A 19843-nucleotide genomic window follows, 5' to 3' on the forward strand; every position below is an offset into this window, starting at 1 on the left:
ACTTCAAATCGTGCTGTAATTTATTGACGTCATTACTTCAAAACCGCACAAGTCGAACAGCGTTACATCCAGATATAGTATAGTATAGTATAGTATAGTATAGTTATTTTATAATAATTAATAAAAGTAAAATAATATTTATTCATTTCATAACCATAAAGTAATATGTCCACTTTCAATGTTTGATAAACTCAATGTGTATTTGTTATATATATATATTGTCCACTTCAGTGGACGAATAGACTGAAAGAGTTAAGGGTTAGTTTCCTCAATTATTTATTTATATATTTTTTTCTTGTTATTTATATTGAATTTACTACACAGATAAGGTTAATAGTTTTAAGTAAAATTCAATTTTTTTGATTGATGTAACTTTTCATAAACAATCAACCATGGTTAACCCTTTCCTGCCTAGAAATGTAAAGAAATTGAATTTTGTAATTTTTATTTCATTTTTATATTTAAGTAGGCATAAAAGGAGAGCATAATTTTTTCCAAAATTTTTTTATTTATTTATTTATTTTTAATATATTTTTAATGATGGAATTTTTAAGTCCTGACAGGCATTTATCATATGTCCAGCTCAACGAACAAAAAAAAAAGGGCGCCCCAGACTGGTGCAGCGCTGCCGTATCAGTGCTGCAACCTCTCGGCTGTCAATCAAACTTCTTCGACAACTGGCAGAGCGGGGAGAGCTATACAGGGACCCAGAGGTCCCCGGCAGGCAGCATGTGGTTTCAAACATGCGCACACTATTTCTATGGGGCTTCAAACATTGTGGGACTCACAAGTCCCGCCAGGCAGGAAAGGGTTAAATTGATGTATTTAGAATTTCAATCGCAAGTAAATTCACAAAATTTACCGAAGGCTGATTTTTTTTACCGGGGGGGACGAGGTGGTTGCGACGGTTTTTTCGGCGTGTTGCAGAGCATCAAGTCGAAGATAATGCGGGAGTATCACGAGAAGAAGCAGGACCGGGCGCACCAGGAGGCCACGCGCAGGTTCAAGTACCTGCACGAGAAGCTGTCCCACATCAAGCGACTGGTTCTCGAGTACGACACCCACACGTACTGACCCCACGCCAGTCTCCGCCGCCCGGCGCCGCCCGGACCGCTCACGCGTTTTGGATCATCCGACTCCTGGTCGCAGTCTCTGTCCCGTAGAGTTTGTGCCAAGATTAGTTCTTGTCACACGGCCATTGTCTGTGTGCGGTAAACAAATGCTCATGATCCCCCCCCCCCCTCTGCCCCGTCTAGAAAGAAATTTTGTTTGTTGTACGTGTACTTTAATGCACACGGAGAGTGATCGTTAAAAAAGTGTGCTCAAGTTGTCTCGTGACTTATATGTATTTTTTTTTTTTTTTGTAAATGCACAGTGGTTAACTGATGAGATTATGAAACTTTGTTGATAACTTTATTTAGTTGTACCTATATGTAATTACGTGGCAGATTCAATACAGCTCATCCTAATCGCAAAAAGGCATTTTGTCCAGCACTTAACTAAAGGTTTTTTTTTTTTAACTTAAGTTAATTTATAAAATTGGTTTGAAATATTTAGTGCCATGTGTCTGGTAAAATCACAGTACCATTAAAACATTTGTTTGCACGTCTTTTCACCCTCAACAACTGTAAGGGCAACCTACCCAATATGAAAATTAATTTGCAGAATGTATCATTTTTATGGCTCTTAGATTCATTCAGCATTATTAAGGCATTTTCGAGCAATGAGCTGCTCAAATTTGTCTAAATACTGAATGAATTGAAATGTTTATCATGTCTAATATTAAGGCATTTTAGAGCAAAGAGTTGCTCAAATTTGTCTAAATACTATGGTTCTGCGAATATTCGAAATTTCCGAATTCGAGTTCAAATTTTTTGATATTCGATTCGTCAATTCGAATCAAATTCATTTTACAATAATTGGACTTGCAGAATCTGGCCCGGATACACTAATATAAGATATTCCCCCCCAATGTTTAAAAGAAATGTAAATGGACGATTACATCTTCCACTTACAAAAATTATACAGCGAAACCCCTTATTTACGTTACCGTTTTTTACATTTTCCCGTTATTTGAACCATTTTATTTCTGTCCCGTTTTAATCTCATTTGATGATATGCAATAAATTCCCTTTGTTTACAATGCGCCTATTGCTTTACGCAGTTTACGCCGTTCGTTCTGATAAAACTGTTTACTAACTTAATTAATCCTATTACAAAGTAATCTGATGTGTAAATCGTGTTTTAAAGATGTTTTTAAAAGTTATAAACTTTATTTTTAACGTCTCGGGAGTCACTTTATACCGCTTATAAAAGCGTAAGCAGCGCCAGTTTGGTTGTGTTGATTCCTGTATTCCTGTATAGAGTGCACGCACATAGTCGAAGATTGATATCAACAGCTTGCAGACTGCATGCACGCGCGCGCTCTGTCAGGAACCGAGTTAACCCGCACGATCGTTATGCGTATAGTTACAAATAACATTCTTGTTAAGGGTTTCTTTTTTTTCTATGTTGAATAAAATGGTTTTATTGCATCACTCATTAATTTAAATTATTTGGCGTGCTTTTGCAAAGTCTACTTTTTAAATAAATGTACTTTCCATGAATAGGTTTTGTTTTTATGGATTACTTTACAATTTTTTTTGCATAATAGTAGCAACCACGGTCTCACCCATAATTTTCAAACTTGATTTTAGAATAAAATGTGCGACGATTATGTGAGAAAACACGGTTAGTTACTTGTTTGGCGTACAGTCCAACACACTTCAACTAGCCTTTTTTTTTTAACTTTTCTATACATCCTTTAGCTTTCATTTTTCATTGAGTGAACAGCTAGCAGATAGTTGTTCTTTTGGTATTTTACACCTTCACCTCATCAACACCTCGTACGTGCTAACACCGTTAGTCATTTTCGGCTACTCAGTATTAAACTGCTAGAATTCTAAATGTTTCCTCTCAGTTCTAAATTTGTCGCGTGTCGAATAAACTTGAAGTCTGGACACACACAGGTATCTTGCGTCTGTTTTTATTCTTGGTATTAAATTTTTTGTGAAGAAGTGGACTGGGATCTCTTTAAACGTTTCATGCATATGGATTTATGCAAGGTTGTGATAGGGAAATATTCTGTTCATCTGTGTTAGTAGAGAGAAACGTGGGTTGGGAGTGCAGGAGGTTTGGAAATACTGTGTTTTATCGCATAATTGTCACACATTTGATACTAAAATCAATTTTAAAATGTAAGGGTGTGACATTTATGTGAGAAAGCATTTTTTGTCAGGTAAAGTTATTCATCAAAAACAAAACCTATTCAATGAAAGTACGTTCATTTAAAAAGTAAAGTATACAAAAGCTTGCCAAACAATTTAAATTAATAAGTCATGCAACAAAAATATTTTGTTCAATTTTATAGAGAAAAACCAAAACTGTGACGCGAACGTGAGTCGGAGCGCATAACTATCTTCGTAGTACACACCACGAGAAAGCGTGGGCTATCAAATGTAGTTAACTTGGCTCTAGACAGAGCACACACGTTGCATTCAATCTATGAACTATCTGTATCAATATTCAACTACGTGCATGCGCTCTATACAGGAATCAACATAACCAATCATGAATGATGCCAATTAGCGCTGGCTACTTTTTTATAAGCGGTACACAGTGGCGACTAAGATGAAAGGTTATAACGTTTGAAAATGTCTTTAAAAGAAAATTTACAGATCAGACAACTTTGTATTTCTGTTAATTAAATAATTAAGCGGTAATATCAGAATGAATATTGGATTTCAACTTTAAAATACATTGTTTTATACGGGAAAACTACCTACAAAAAGCACTCGGAATCTAAATAATCATGCGACGTTTATGCGAGAAAGTTTTTTCTGCAAGTTTTGATGTCCTAAAATAACTGCGACAATTATGCACGTGCGACGATTATGCGATAAAACACTGTATCTGGAACTGCAAAGATGTACTGTAGTGTGGCTGTGTTTAAATTTATAAACTCCACTTGGCTTCTTAATACTGTAGCCAAGGTAAAATACACATTCCCTGTTCACAGATGATATATCAAATAGTGTTTTGCTTGTTTTATTAGCTTTCACTTTTTAAGTTCACAAAAAAATATCTAGTTGCTCTTAATTATGCTCAACTGATTGTATAAAGATAAACATGCTTGTTTTGTCCAGTTAGTCTCTATAAAACTAAATGATATAACTTACGTCAGTATGCTTTCTCAAGCTGTATCTAGGAAAGGCTCCTTGTATGACTGTCAACTTAGAGCAGAAATAGTTAGAAATTGTGAGAAGTGGCAGTTGGCTTTCCAGCTAAATTCATCTAAGCAGAAAATTGTTGTCTCATTTAAATAAAGATATTATATATTGCTTATTGGTTTTTTGGATGTGATATTTTTGTAGTATTGTGTTATAATTTTGCTGCACCTATTCAGGCCGTGAATTGTTTCTGACGAAACCGTGTCGCTTAATTAGTTCATTTGTTACAATCAGGTTGGCTGTGCATAAAAGTATACATTTTAATATGTTATCTCAGATTGTCTGTTGCTTCCATTTCAAAATTTAAAAAAAAAAATTCCTGATTAGTGGAATTAAAGACAAAAGTTTTGGTTTGCAGAAAGTTTGCATTAGCTTCCAGTTTTGTCTTCCACTTAGGGTGAATTTCCAGTTTTATATATTCACAAGCTGTTAGGAATATTTGATATAGTGTATTTCAGTTATTTACACCAGCTATGGTTGTGTCTAGCATATTTTGGTTGTTGCAAGTATTCTTACCTCCAGATGACTTAATAATATGTGAATTGAGTTTTTTTTTTTTACAAGTGGTATTAAATTGTCTTCCAGAGTATCCATTTGTTAATACAGTTGGCAGTTGTAAATGTGTTATGTGCAATTAGAATAAACAATATCCTGTAGCTCCTCTTTCTAGCTAGTTGGTCGCTATGCATGGTTTGTTGTTTAGGTCATTGTTTCATTGTTTGTGGCTTCTGCCTTCAACAAGGGTGCCTTTTTTATGGCTGTAAATATTTGGCTGTTCAAACTAAAGTAGGCAGTTTAGTGATTAGGTTTGCACAACATAAGAAAAAATTAAGTTTTGCCATGTTAGTGATGTGAAATTGCAAAAGTAGAACCTCTTAGAGTGTAATTGAAGTACAAAGTTTATTCTAAAGTTTTGTGGGTATTGTTTGCTGTTGTGTTTGTCTGCATAACTGAAACATTGTTAGTGTGTCATTTTAATGTGGCAGTAGTTGTGATAGTCTGAAACCCTTTCCTTTTCTGGTTGTGAGTTATTTATTTAATTTTTAACCTGAACCTGTTTCTGAATCCCTTTGTGTAAATATTCTGTGTGGTATATGTTTCACCAGATTTAATTTGTTGGACTCTTAAATATGACACTTTTGCTGTAAATGTCCAGTTTGGGCTCTTTAATCTGGCATTTTTGAGTTAAGAAAATTCTGTAATCTGTTGTAATCGAGCTACTTGCTTTTTAACTATTTTTTTTTAGGTGGACTTGGATATTTGTTAGAATTTTCAAAATCTAACAATAACCACTAACTTGCACAATACTAAAATTTTTTTTAACTGAAATTATTATTTTTTTCTTGTAGAAGAGAATAGAATCACTGATGCAACATGGTATTTGAGACTGTTTTTTAAACATTAAGCCCACGTGTTATTTTTTCCTGCCATAGAGAGCTAATTACAACTTATTTTAAAAATTATTGTACTGCATATGAATTTTTCTTTGTTATTCTAAAGTATATTAACGTGGATAACCTGGAATAATTGCTAATCCAGCATAGTGGCTGTCATGAATGTGTCAAATTAAAAAGCCCTTACTGTAACAAGTGCCGCCACAGGACTGACCAATGGGTAAATATAAAGTGAGCGCTTTACTATTTACCAAGAACTGCTGTATTGAGTCTGCTAAGTACTATGTGTATGTGCAACATTCAGTTACCATTGTGATAGCATTGGGCCTGTCTGCTGGAGTAGTGCGAGAGTGGTGTGGTAAGAACATATATATATAATATATATAACATATACTATAATATATTTTTTGACTGTGATGTTTTACTATGGATGCTCATTCCTTGTGGTAGACTTTATAAAAAAACATTGACTCAGCCACACAACCGTCACATTTGATGACAATTAGAACAGAGGTGATTTTTTCTTGAAAAAAAAAAAAATCATTTAGAGGAAGGGAAAATTAAGGGATCCTGCCAACGTTGCCAAATAGACTTCAAGAATAGAATGAAGAAAGTATACCAAGCTTTTTTTTTTTAAATGTACTGTTTTCCGAGTCACTCAAAGTGGTTGGAAAGTTGTGTACCGTGGTTGCCACTCGGATCCTGTACGGACGTGGCATGAACGCGAGCTGTGCAATTGGTCTCGCTGTGTGCTTAGAAAGCCGTTGCGGCAGACTTAAACTTCCTGCGTGGCACTGTGCTTACGAACCGTGTACTTGGAGACTGTCAAATGGTGGTCTACCCATAGTGGCCTGGACTGAAACCTTTACGACGACCGGCATTCACCTTGACTTAGCGTTTTAAATATTGACATTGTATAGTGTTTTTATATTTTAAGAAAAATTATAAGAATTATTAATATCATTTCACTCCATTTCAGTTCAATTTGATTTCATTTTTGAAATTGTGCATTATAAATCTACAAAAAAAAAAATAATCCTAATGCCTAATAGTAATAATAAAACTATTTTAGTCAGGGGTTGTGTAATCATTTCAGTCAGTTAAGAGAAATATTTACTTATGTTGTGAAAACTATCAATGCGCAGCAATTTGTTTTTTCAACATGGGGTAACTTGTACTTTGCACTTGCTTTATGGCTGTTTTTAACTAAACCTAGTTATGTTTTGTGATTGTTATAGAGAAGCTAATGATTGTTAAGTAATTTAGGCATTGAGTTGTGAATATGTTGTGTTTGCTGTATAGGTTGCAATGCTGGGAATATTGGTAATTGCTCAGTTCAAGTTCTGTAAAAAATAGGTTTTTTAATTCCTAGATTTTCTGTTTACTTCTAGAAGTTGATTCTGAGAATTTTTGGACACGAATGCTCAAATTTGTTGTTTCTCTTCCAAATGTTTAATTCGGAGTTGGAACGTAACTTAACGTTAAAGAGTTTTGATTTATCCTCGTTGACTCTCGTTAGCAGCTAATTTTTTTTTGTCGAGATGTGTCGGTAGCTGCAGCGGCTGGAACCAAACGCCGAACACTGCCACGGTGTGTGAAACATTCCACAAGCGAGTGCAAAGTGCCGGTGGTAGTAGTTTCCCAAGTGGCTTGATGGTCAGCGTAAAGTTGGGTTTTTGTTTGTGCATGTGTGTTGTGTTCATGTTGAATGGTGAGGCCAGTTGGTTACAGTATTTACAATACGTCATGATTCGTTTGGATTGAAGTTTTTTTTTTGTGTATTAAATATTTGTATTGACATGTTGGTTGTTTGTCATATATATGTTAATTACTGTTGCTATTCTTGCTTTTTTTTTTTTACATTAGAAAATAAGGATTATGAATTTTCACATTTAAAAGGTTGTATTTCATCATATTTCAAAGCTGGTGCAGATAAAATCATTAACTTATGCACTTTTCTTGGTTGGTTTGTTTTAAATTTTGTAAAAAATTTAATAAAATAAATTTATTTCATGAATAATTACAATTTATCCATTATTAAAAATAAAATTGGTTGTATGTGGAGATTTATAGTTGTAATCACATAAAAAAATTGAGAAATGTATTAGTATTTCTGCAATTGTAATCTCTTCCTTGCATTCTACTATGTACTAGTTAGGATAAGGAAATGGATTTGTCAAAATGAGTACAACCAGTGTCAGTTAATTGTCTTAGGCTGCTTAATGTGTTCCTTACATAAAATGTTTATAATGTAATAATGTATCCAAGATATTGGTTATTCTGTTCACTTTGTAATTACTGTTTTATCTTATTTCAGAGTTTCATATTCATGTACCTTCAGGTTTTACTTAAAGAGACTGATGTTATCACACACTGAAAACCATGTATCATGGGCGTAGCCAGATTTCAGTTTTGGGGGGGGTTTACAAAATAAAATGACAAAACAATGCAACATTAATATACACGTGAATAGAAAGTGCATACTGCATACACAATTACACTTATAGAATTATTCTTCTGTTTTTCATTTTGAATATGTCCACTACTTCATCCGCATCTATTTCTGCCCCATAGTGTATATTCATAAGAGCCAAACCGTTCAGTCTGTTTTCACTGGTTGTGTTGCGTAAGTAGTTTTTCAGTCTCCTTAGGCTTGAAAACGTCCTTTCTGGGGTAGCAGTGGAAACAGGTATGGTAGCCAAAATTTGTAGCAATGTGTAAACATTTGGATATAGTTTTTGATCGCACTTATCTAGGCATTCCAAAGCAGATTTTGGAGTAGGGGAGGTGTTTGTCATCACTGCTTTCCACACATCTAGTTCTGCTTTGACTACAGATGTACTTCTTTCGGGAAGCACTGAAGAGTACATACAAACTGCCTCTTCAATTTCAGAACTGGCTGCGAAATTTGATGGCAAGATACCAGAAAGTGCAGTCACTACTTTACGGTGCTTCGTAAACCTTTCGTTCAATTGTTGAATGGTATGGTCAAGGAATGGGATGAAGAAATTTATTTTGTAATGCGAGCATGTATCAGACGCAGGAATGTTTGAGCGGTTCAACTGCCTTCCGACTATGCGTGGCATCTGCAGTATACCGCCATTTTCTTCGAGCAAAACCTTTGCTTCTTCAAAAATATGAGGATACTCGTCATCAACTTTATTCCTCAGAAGTTGCAAGGTATTAATAACATCATCCACATGGCTGAATGCTGTAATCAGGTCGGTGTTAGCTGTTTGCAGCTGTTTGGATAACGACAATGTATAGCTCATGACTTTCTCAAGAATCACTAAGGACATCACAAAATTCGAAGATCGAAGTGTGTTAAGCATTTGGACGGCTTGTTGTGATGTTTCCTTATTATGGCTAGATTGGAGTTCTTCGAGAGCATTGACAATCGCTGGATAAATTTCTTTGAATCTCATGACAGCTTCATGCTTGTTGACCCACCGTGTTTCGCACATTACAAGCAGGCTTTTTTGGTGATCGGCGGGTAACAACTCTCGAATTTTGTCTTTCAAAACAGCAGTGCGTTGAGCGGAATGTCTGAAATACGAACCGACAGACTGTACAATCCCAACACAATTTCGGATATCTGCTTGTGAACATGAGTCAGCAATTGCAAGGTTGAGAGAGTGTGCACTACAGTGTACATAAAGAGCAAGAGCACATTCTCGACGAACATAAGCTTGGGCCCCGTGCAAATACCCACTCATAGCTGCAGCCCCATCGTAACCTTGACCAACCACATGAGAACACTCAAGCCCATGCTTTTTCAGAGCTGTAATAATTAGATTTGCTAGGCCGGATCCTGTGACATCAACAGTAGGAATGTACTCGAGAAACATCTCCTTAACTTTATGATGTTCAACATCCTTCAAATCAACATATCGCAAACACAGCGAGACTTGCTCCACACGCGAGATGTCAGTAGTTTCGTCAGCGAGAATAGCAAATAATCGGGCTTTCTTTACTTCTTCGATTATCTTATGTTGAATTATTTCACCACAAATGTCTATTATTTCATTTTGGATCTGAGGGCTTGTGTAAAGAGCATTCTTCTGAGAAGTGGCCAAATGCTCAGAAAGATCTTTATCCCCAGACTCAGCTCCGTACCGCAACAGTGCCCGAAAATTACCATCATTCTGCAGTGGTTGATCAGGCTCTGGTACAATCCGCCCAGAATCTATTTTACCTCTTAATGGGATGCCTTGTTTACCGCAAAAAATTATTCCTTTTACGATAGGGATTAATTTCTTTCGGTTTTCTTCTTGCTGCCTCTTTCTCTCAGAAGACAACTGCTCACTGACTGAAAAAGCCTGCAAAGATGTTACTTTAAGAAAGTTTTCTGCAAGTTCCAAATTTCTCTTGTGATATCCTGTTTTTGCATGAGTTTCAAATATTTCTAATGCATTTTTCCACTTGCAGAATGGCTCGGTTACAAGCTGGCCAATTCGCTGATGGCTGCCTTTACCTTCAAGTGAACGTCCCATTACAACACAAATTCTGCAGAATGCTCCACTTTTATATTCAGAATATGACAACCAGGGGAATCTCTCTATCCATTTAAGTTGAAAGCGCAAATTTCGTTTTGTGGAAATGGGAAACTTATAATCTTTGGGTGGGGTCCAAGGGACTTTTAAAATTTGGACTTTTATATATTCATTCACCATTTCATCTTGATTCGAATAAAAACCAACGTCCAGTTTAGCTACAGGATGAGATGATGATGAAACAGGCAAGCTGGTCGGTTCCTGAATAAACGTAGGCTGGTTGGTCGTACCCATTAAACAGGCTGCAGGCACCACTGACTCGAATTCGTCGTTAGATACTGTAACTGAGGTCACAGGTGCCACTGACTCGACTTTGTCGTTCGATTCTGTAACTGAGGTCGAAGGCTCACTTGCCACCACAGTCTCATTACCAGCAGCGCGCAAGCTTGTTGTAGTTTCAGTAGCCAAATGTGTTTCCTTACTGGAAACCGCTTGACCACACCACTTTTTCCAGTAGTCCATACCCTTAAACTTATCGCCTTTTCTTTTTTTTCCCTCCATTTCTCGACAACATGAAACTCGTACCTAGAAAGAAAAATAAAAATTACAACTAAATAATAAGAGTTAATATTAAAATTAATGTAACTGAAATTATTCATTAAGTACATTACAGCAACAGTGCTATGTGCTAACCGCGCGAGTCGTCTTTAGGGAGGAAAATAAAATAAAGTGATGTCTCTCATCCATTCATGTGTAATCATAATAGTAAAAAAATATATAAATTATTACCCAATTAAATGGTTGTCTGTAATGTCAGTTTATGGACGGTAATTTTACGTGATAATGTCATAAGAAAACATTGATGAAAAATTGCATACTTTTATGAACTGAATTGAATTATTATATCACTGAATTATCATTATTTTGTATAATACAAAGAAGGAGTAAGTTGTAAATTACATTTTTTTCGATAAATGTAACATTTATTCGCACTCGTTAATTTTAAGGTTTTTTTATTTTTGTAATAAACAATGTAAACCACGACAATGGAAACACTCGGCTCAAACGGAATGGGACACTTTTTCGTTCGTGCAGCCAGCGTTCATCGAGGTATAAGACATTATCACGTCAGAAATAACATTAAAGAACATTGCATTTGCTATGTATACTATTAATTAACATTCAATATGGAAAAAAAAAGAAACTTTTTTTACGACATCATTACAAATCTTTCTAGAATTTTCTCTACTATAATATGCATGTATAATACGGCCAAATATAGCTTACAAATATTTACGTCACCGAATCATGAAATTTCTTGCATTAATTTGTGCAGCCAAATTTCACTTAACCCGCACTGTTTTACTGTATTTTGGCATAACAAACCACTTTTCACATATTATTTGTTCAAAATTAAGCTTCCCCTAATGCGGGAGACGCTAAAAGTTTCAAAGGAACAAATCAAAACTTTTTGATGTTTTAAAGTCTCAGCATGCCATGGGCCGCGGCACTATTAAGCTGGAATCACAATGCCACGACGGGTCCGACACGACAGGCCCGACAAACCGTCGTACAGCATTGCAGCACGACAGATTTAATAGCCTAGGGTCACAATGCCACGACAATATTCAACCCGACGATTTCTGATTTGGCTGTCGGCAAATCGTTCCAAACAAATTATTTTCATAAAATAAAGTATATCTGACGTTTAAAAAAATAATTGAAAGAGAAACAGATGATGCTATTACAGCCCATGCTTTTTTCTCGCTATTTGTTAGGATAATTATGGCAGTTTTTCAACCTAATGCCTTACAAAATAGATTCAGCCTTAACTTTATTAATATTTAGTTATTCGCTAAACTCATTCATTATTAAATTCAAACTTCACCAATCTACAATAACAACTTTAACCATAAACACGATTAAATTTGTACAAACAGATGAAGGCAAGATATAAAACTCACTCGCATGTTAAACAAAATTACGAAGTAGGTAAATATTTTTGAAATTTAGTTCCGTACTGTTTCCTTTCCGTTGCCGTTTTGTTTTCTGTCGGGCCGTACGACACGACGGAATTAGAAATAAAATCTATTCGTTGCGGGCCGTCGGGGTGCGTTTTCTGACGGAGTGACGTCACGGTGACATTGCATTTCATTGGCTATTGAGCTTGTCGGACCTGTCGTGTCGGAGCCGTCGTGGTATTGTGATTCCAGCTTTATTCAAACATTTGAAATGCCGCCCGCCGCGACGAGGACCAGTCACATGCAGCGAGCCCGAAACTCCAAACAAAGCCGTTACTGATTCATAGTTTTACAAAACACAAGGTTATAAAAAACGTAATTTTACTCTTATATAATTAATATTAAAATAGAATTAGCAAAGTTTTCTAAGCGAAATCAGCAAACAAAAAAAAAATAAAAATTTGATGTAAACAAAACAACTTTCTAATCCACGATGGCTTCTCGGCGACTGGAACTGTTCACCGAATGAAGTTTCGAATTTCTCTAAAGGTGTATATGTATATTACGATAATATACCCTTACAGCCTTAACATAAGTTGAGTAGTTTAGAAGATCTAGGCGTACAGAGTTGCAAACTAACAGCTATAGAGACAACCAGACAAAAGCGGGAAGCGAATTAATTTTATAGTAAGTAAAGAAGATTACAATTTACTTACTCCTGTAATATGGCCAGTGGCCACTTAAGTTACTCGACGTGAAATCACAGCCAGAGCAATGATCACACAAATAACTATGTCCAATTGTCCACACTTCACAGTACACGGTACACAGATTCAGTGATCGGTGGCAAGGGATCGGTGGAGACTGGCGATAGCCGAGCTGATTGCACGCAACGGATGCATGCGCGGCGCGGGTTACAACACGAAATCAAGTCTAAGGTTACCAAACGAATACGATGATGCGGGCAGTGTCATTGGATAATCGGCGGCGTGCGGCGGCAGCGCGGCATGTTCAAAACATTGTTGTAATAGTGAGCAATTACCGTGGAACAAGTGTTAATATTTCAGTATATATTAATGAGATATTTTGAATATTTCGGGGGGGGTTTGAACCCCTAAAACCCTCCCCCTGGCTACGCCCCTGCCATGTATAGAATTGGTATTTATGCTTAGTTCTTGGGATTTGTCAGCAAGTGTCATAAAGAAATTTGGAATGGGACTTTGGTCGAGAATTCATGTTATACTCCAACATTTTCTCTTTATTTACTCTGGATAGCAGGAAAAAATTTCATGCTGCTGCATGATTCAGGGAAAATTAAATATTTTTTTTTTAGGTAAATAGCAAAAAAATTATATTTATGAAAGAAAAATTAATTAAATTAATGTTACAAATATAATTTTTTTTCTGGTTAAGGTGTGTACAGACTGCAATTGGTTGGGCACTTAATTCATTTTCAGCAGGCTGGAGCATGTATGTATATTCCCAAGTAGGACAAAAATAATTTTCTGTATAAAAAATATATTTTTAGTGTTTTCGATAGAGTTCCACAAATTGTAATAAGCATTTATCAAAACACGAAATAAATGCATGTTAATAAAATTAATTGAACAGCTAATAGCTTAAGAGAAAAGGGGGGAAGAGTGAATTTGGATATGACCTAAATGCAGTAGGTATGTGATAAAATTAATTGAATGTGGTAAGTAACGTGAATTGTACATTTGTTCTTTCTATCAAAAAAGTAAAAGCCTTCTATATGGAACTATCTGCCACATTTGAAATTTTCTACGTATTATCTTTGGCTAAGTCTATTCAAATGATAAATATTATGAGATATTTTAAATTATTTATTTTTCAAACCCAGACATAGTCCATAATTATAATAATACACAGAAAAATCTATATATATTAATTTTAAGCCTCGCATTGATTCTATTGAATTTAATTAGGGTAAACAATTGTGGACATTCTCCATTGCAGATCATTTGCCAATTGAAAAACCAGGATGCAGCACTTACAAATGATTTAGATTATGATGTTGCTAGTGAAGTGTAGCATTTATTTTGAATCCACACATTTGTAGGGAAAAACATTATATTAAATTTCCTATGGGGTTTTGCGTAAGTTGCAATTAGGGTTGCATACAAAGGCATTATTTTTTTAACACCTTGCAAGAAAATGTGACTTACTGGAAAAAAAAAATTGGAAATAAATTGTGTGAACAGCCTTTCAAGCATAAAAATATTTCAGATACTCAACCAAGCTTTTGTACAAAGACTATATTTTAAATTTCCAATTTTCCATGATTAATATTTTTACTACAGCTGACTGTCTTGTCTGTGGTCTGCTAAAAAATTTAGGCCTGTAAATATTGCGGGAAAAAAAATTTCCTTGCGGCATCCTGTAATTGTGATACACTGTGGTACCTTTTTTTTGTTTGTGCTGAAATGAGGGTAAATATTATTAGTTTGTTTAACTGTTTATGAAGAGAAGAGTTTTTGATGATTATTTTCTTTTACAGCTCATGAATAGACTGGTAATGTGAACATGGCAGAGAAAGGTTGTGGGCAACTAGGCAACAGATGTTGCTTTCCGAGAGGAATTAAAAGGCTGCCGCGACTCAGTTGTTACTTGAGCGAAGTGAAGGTTTTTTTTCTCCATTTGATCAACCTGCAAAGTTTTTGCTTGAATCTTTCTTACCGGACTCTGCATGCGGCACTAAGCATCGTATCACTAGCTACTATAAAATTAAATGGTTAAACTCGTTAATTGCAAGTGATACGAGAGCTTGGACAGTGAAGGAGAGAACCATAGAGACAGAGAGAAGGTAACGGTAGGATGATTGTGGGAAGACATAGGTACAGAGGCTAAAGAGGAAGTGAATGGAAACTACCTAGCAGGCAAGCAGATGTGGAAATGATAAAAAGGAAAGTAGGAGGGGGGTGCATAGGATAGGGGTGGTTGCCTCAAGTAGGGGTCTCGGGGAATGTTTGACCATCAAACCTAATGAAAGACGTAAAGGTGGGGTGCAGGAAAAATCCTTTCTGGCTAAAAATTATTTTACTTTTTGTTGGCTTTCCTGCAAAGTGGATTTTTTTAAAAATTATTTATTACTTTTCATGTGGCCCCCATTTCTGTTGCAGCCACATGACACTCATTGGATTAATTTATCGCTGCAGAATTTCTTGGTCGATGCTGTAATGAATTGTGTTGAGTTTGTTGGTATAAATTTCATTATCATAATCCCACAGTGTTAAATATTTCCACATACAGGTGTATGCCATATTATTAATATGCTATTATAAATATTATACTATTACCTTTCTGAAATCTGTCAAATTACAATAAAGTTATATTTAAATAGAGTTTGAAGTATGTATGTACTTTAATGATGAGGTCTGTGGAGATCTTCTAAACTTCAAATATCAAAACAATTTATTATTAAATGAAAACATTTTAATTACACTTTAAAATTATGTATATTTGTTTTTTATTCTAAGCGTAGTTTCGTATCACGTTGTGCTGCAATTAAAATTGAAGTTGAGTCACTGCTGAACAAAATAAATGTGTACATCCCAGTTTCAATATATTATAATGGGCCTGATGTAAGTACCAGGGTTATTTATTCATGGCCACAGTTAACAGCAGAACTGCAGAACTTAAGATTGGGAGACAATCTATGATGCAGAAATATTTTGATAATTTGAGAACAAGGGAAGCGATTAATAAGCTGTTTGCACCCACTGGAAAAAAAAATCCCTAAAAATTTGAAAGCATACTTTTTTTTATAGTTTAAAGTATTTATAACCATTGAGGTGAAATATAATGTATAATATTTTTTAAATAATGTCTTTTAACTATTGTCAAAAATCATGAGAAAAAAATTCTCTTATTATTTTAGTTTGATACCTGTTTTGTATTCAAATTTGACTGGAGAAAAAAATGGTGTTTTCAGATGCCTTAATAAGAAAATCTTCCTGGAAACTTGATTTTAATACCTTAATGTTTGTGAGACACTGAAGTGTAATATTATTGCTGCTATACAATGTCCCCTGTAAATTGCTTTTTTCTTAATACAGTAAATAAAAAAACTGAAGAGAGAAGTTCGAGGTACTGATGTGTCTTTCCAACAAAAAACAGATGCAGTGAAAAGTACTAGTTAGCCAGTTGTTGACTTAACTTTCATGTATGCTATTTCGTGCAGTGGAGTGTAACTTTGTTTTTTAACTTAAAGAATTAATTTTTAAATGTAGATTATGAACATCTAAATAATGTTAATACATACTTTATTTTTCTGTGTTTGGCTGAAATCACAAATTTTTGTGAAAGAGTACTAGTTTCTTTTAAATAAATTTTACTTCCAAAATGTTTGTTAGTAATGTATAAGTATACAGGATTGCATCTCAATTTTCTTGAATCTGAATCACAAAGAGTTCCTTGAACTATTCCTTGAATCAAATATAGGTGTCAAGGGTCAAAAATAAAATGTCCAAGAAATAAAACTATATTTACTATGATGTTAAAACATTCAACCTTTTAAATGTGTTTTTTAAACATACATACATATTAAATATGGGCTACAAGATGTTGCGGAATGGTAATAAAATGATTACTAAGAAAAACATAAACAGGCCTAAAAAAAATTCTGGGTTTTTAGTGTATAATTTATATTATATTTCCTCCATTATTTTTTCAAAAATTTTTCTTCTCAAATACAAAATATTTCAGATACTATATTTGATGGTATTGGAGGGTTCAAAGATTCAACCAGCCCATCCCTATTTCCAAGGCAAAGTAGTTAATAAGATCAAACTTGGGAGTGCCATACATTTTAAAGAACTGCCTTCCAAAACCTGTAGTAAACTGTAGGGTGCTTCACCATACCTAAAAACCTGATTCCTTATACATACATGGTGTAAGAAAACTAGTTTATCTAAAACTTATGCAAAATTGTAATAATTCTAACTTGAAACTTACTGCAGTTCTAAGTACATTGGGCCTATATTTAAGTTATAACTGAAAAGTTTATTTAAACTGATAGTTGGTGAACATATGCAAAAGGCATTGATGGATATTGCTTGATATTGATGGTTAGATAACTTATTTTCATTATAAAATATATATAATATAGTGAAAAAAGTTTTTAAAACAATTTCCTGCTCCGTGCCATTATCATTTTTTTAACCTCTTGTATGCATTTTTGCTTTTTCCGTCTTGCACGCAGATAGCATTTTGTGCCATGTTTGCACTTAGTCTGTGACAGTACGGTGCTTAAATTTGAGGCTGTGTTTCACCCGCCATGTTGAATTTTTGATTTCTTGCTAGTTTCCGATTTTTAAAAAGAAATATTTCAAAATTGAGATTTTAGAAGTACGTAATTTTATTAGTTTCCTACAACTTGAAAACTCAAAAAAATAAATTTCTAGTAATTGTATCATAATGCAACTGGTCATGTGAAAGTTATTATTATGTATGCTATTTACTGTAACTTTTTACAAATATATTTGGTAACAGAATTTCCTTCAGAACACAATGCAGTGTTGATACAGTACAATGGAACATCTGTATAAATTTTAGATCAAATATAATGGTATGAAAACACATTAATGCAATATGGCGGGTGGAGCGGTGCCCTGTGTTCTCCGTTTTGTGTTTGGTCAGTGTTTGTCCGAGTCATTGTACAAGTTTCTCCGTGTTTTTCACATGCTGATCGATAAGATCGTAACTCTGCTCTACTAGGGTTATTGAGTCTGGCAACACTACGCTCTCATTTTGTGCACAATCCCATACAGATGCAGTGATTCAGTAAATGGTGAAATTTGTGAAGTGCAGTATTGAATTGTCTTGCGCAATGCTCAGAAATGTATCTCAGTGATACTGAGCATGAGTGGGAAGAGATTTGTTTCGGTGTGCTTATTCAGTTCAGAAAATGTGAGTGAGAAATGCTTCATGTGTGTACATAATTGTTTGTGATACTTAATTGAGCGTTATGATTGAGTTATCTCATTTGTAGCACTTCTGCCACAACTTGTTATGGCTGTGTCAGTTTTCAAATGTTAAGTAGTTTTTTTTTTGTTGGTGTTAAAGATGGCGATGTGTCCAAGACATTAGTGGAGACATATTGGTCAGGTTTCCTGGTCTGTGATTTTGTTGTAAAGTTTGCCACTTGGGAGCTAACTGATGTGTGTTTTGAGTATTTCAGAGTTTTGTTCTGTGTTTATAATAAAAATGATTTTCAACTGTCTCTTAGAAATTTGTAAAGCTTATAAAATATAAAAAAAAAATATATTATTATATGCATGCAGCAAAGAAAATATTGTTTTATTTTCTGCCTATGTATATTTTTAAATCAGTTTCGTACTGATTACTTTTGCATAAAGTATAGTGCTGTGCAAATAGTACTTTTCAGTGAGGTGAATCACAGACTGTGACTGCGATTTTTTTGATATCTGCAACTAAATCACTAAAACACAGGTTGAGATTTCACAACCCATCTCTAATCTTTATGTACAGTAAGTGCATTGTAGGCAAATATTAGAGAAATATACAGCTGGAGAATAAGGTCTGAATCTCGATAGGGGGTTGATACTAAAAGGGGAGGGGAGTTCAGTGTACTACACGTACCAATATGGTGGCCGTTTGTTTAAAAATGCAACAGCTCTATCTGTATTGGAGGTTAAATTAGAGAAAAATGTCAACTCATATCATTGCATTTGTATCATGATTTGTTTCGGACTTTTAATATATATAAACATATTAACTAGTAACATTTTTATCTAATTTTATTCCGAACAGCTTAACTACAGTTGTTAATAGAAGTTGGCTAGAACAGCTGATACAAATATCCGCCATATTGGTATTTGAAAATCAGAAAAAATGGGGGAAAAACGGCTTCACGTCTGATGTACAATGCTCCATCTGTATCCTTTCCTAATCTCTGATTGTAGGCCCTTATCTAGTGATGACCCACTGGCATGAATCATTCTAGGGAATCTGTTTAAAAAAAAACAGAATTTTTAGTTGGGGTTCACACATGCTAGGTGGTGCTTAAGTACTTCTCTTGGCTAGTTTTTTTTTATCCCCCACCACCTAGATTACATCTGTTTAAATAATTTTAAAGATGTGCGAAACTTAAAATGTATTCGAAATTGCAGTTCTTTAATGATTATGTTGATTGATGATTGATTTTTCGTGTCATGTATTTTCTAATCTCCGATTAATTATTGATGTGTAACATCTCAGCTCTTGGTATATGGCATTTAGTAGGAGTAATTTCGTGAATGGAATGGAAATGGGGAACCTCGGTTTTGCCATATGGCGCGAACCAAGGTTCACAATGTCGAGGGGAAAATTTGTAGTATTATGTAACCTTTTAATGTAATTTTATTAAAATGGGCAGTATCAAAAAAATCCCTTGCCGAAAATCAGGTTCAAAGCCAAATTTAAATTTAAAAAATATATATATATTTTTTTCTCTTATCGGAGCCATTTCATTATATTATTTAACATATAAATATATTATGCAAATGAAATTATTTTTTATATTCTACGAATTTTTGCGGCGGCTGTAAAAACCTACGTGTGATTAACGTACAGAAATTTAGTTGAAAACATATTTTACATATGTTTGTCACACTTACTTTTATGTTAAAGAATTCTTTATTAAATTTAGTGTTTGAGTTTCGTATTGTAAGTTTGTTTACAATATGAGACCACATTAATTCACCCGT

The 19843-nt window shown here is 34.6% G+C and overlaps 1 protein-coding gene across 2 annotated transcripts in view; it reads left to right on the forward strand.

Annotated features, from left to right (window-relative positions):
• The window catches only part of LOC134537787 (RNA polymerase II elongation factor Ell), a 193605-nt gene extending 175178 nt beyond the window's left edge, over positions 1–18427 (forward strand). For both annotated transcript variants that reach the window (XM_063378588.1, XM_063378589.1), the window contains exon 10: positions 928–18427. In XM_063378588.1, the coding sequence (XP_063234658.1) occupies positions 928–1074 (147 nt within the window). In that variant the 3' untranslated portion in view covers positions 1075–18427. The remainder of the gene's footprint in view (positions 1–927) is intronic.
• Positions 18428–19843: the final 1416 nt, after the last annotated feature.

The sequence above is a fragment of the Bacillus rossius genome, chromosome 12 (assembly GCF_032445375.1).
Source record: "Bacillus rossius redtenbacheri isolate Brsri chromosome 12, Brsri_v3, whole genome shotgun sequence".
NCBI classification, from domain to species: Eukaryota; Metazoa; Arthropoda; class Insecta; order Phasmatodea; family Bacillidae; genus Bacillus; species Bacillus rossius.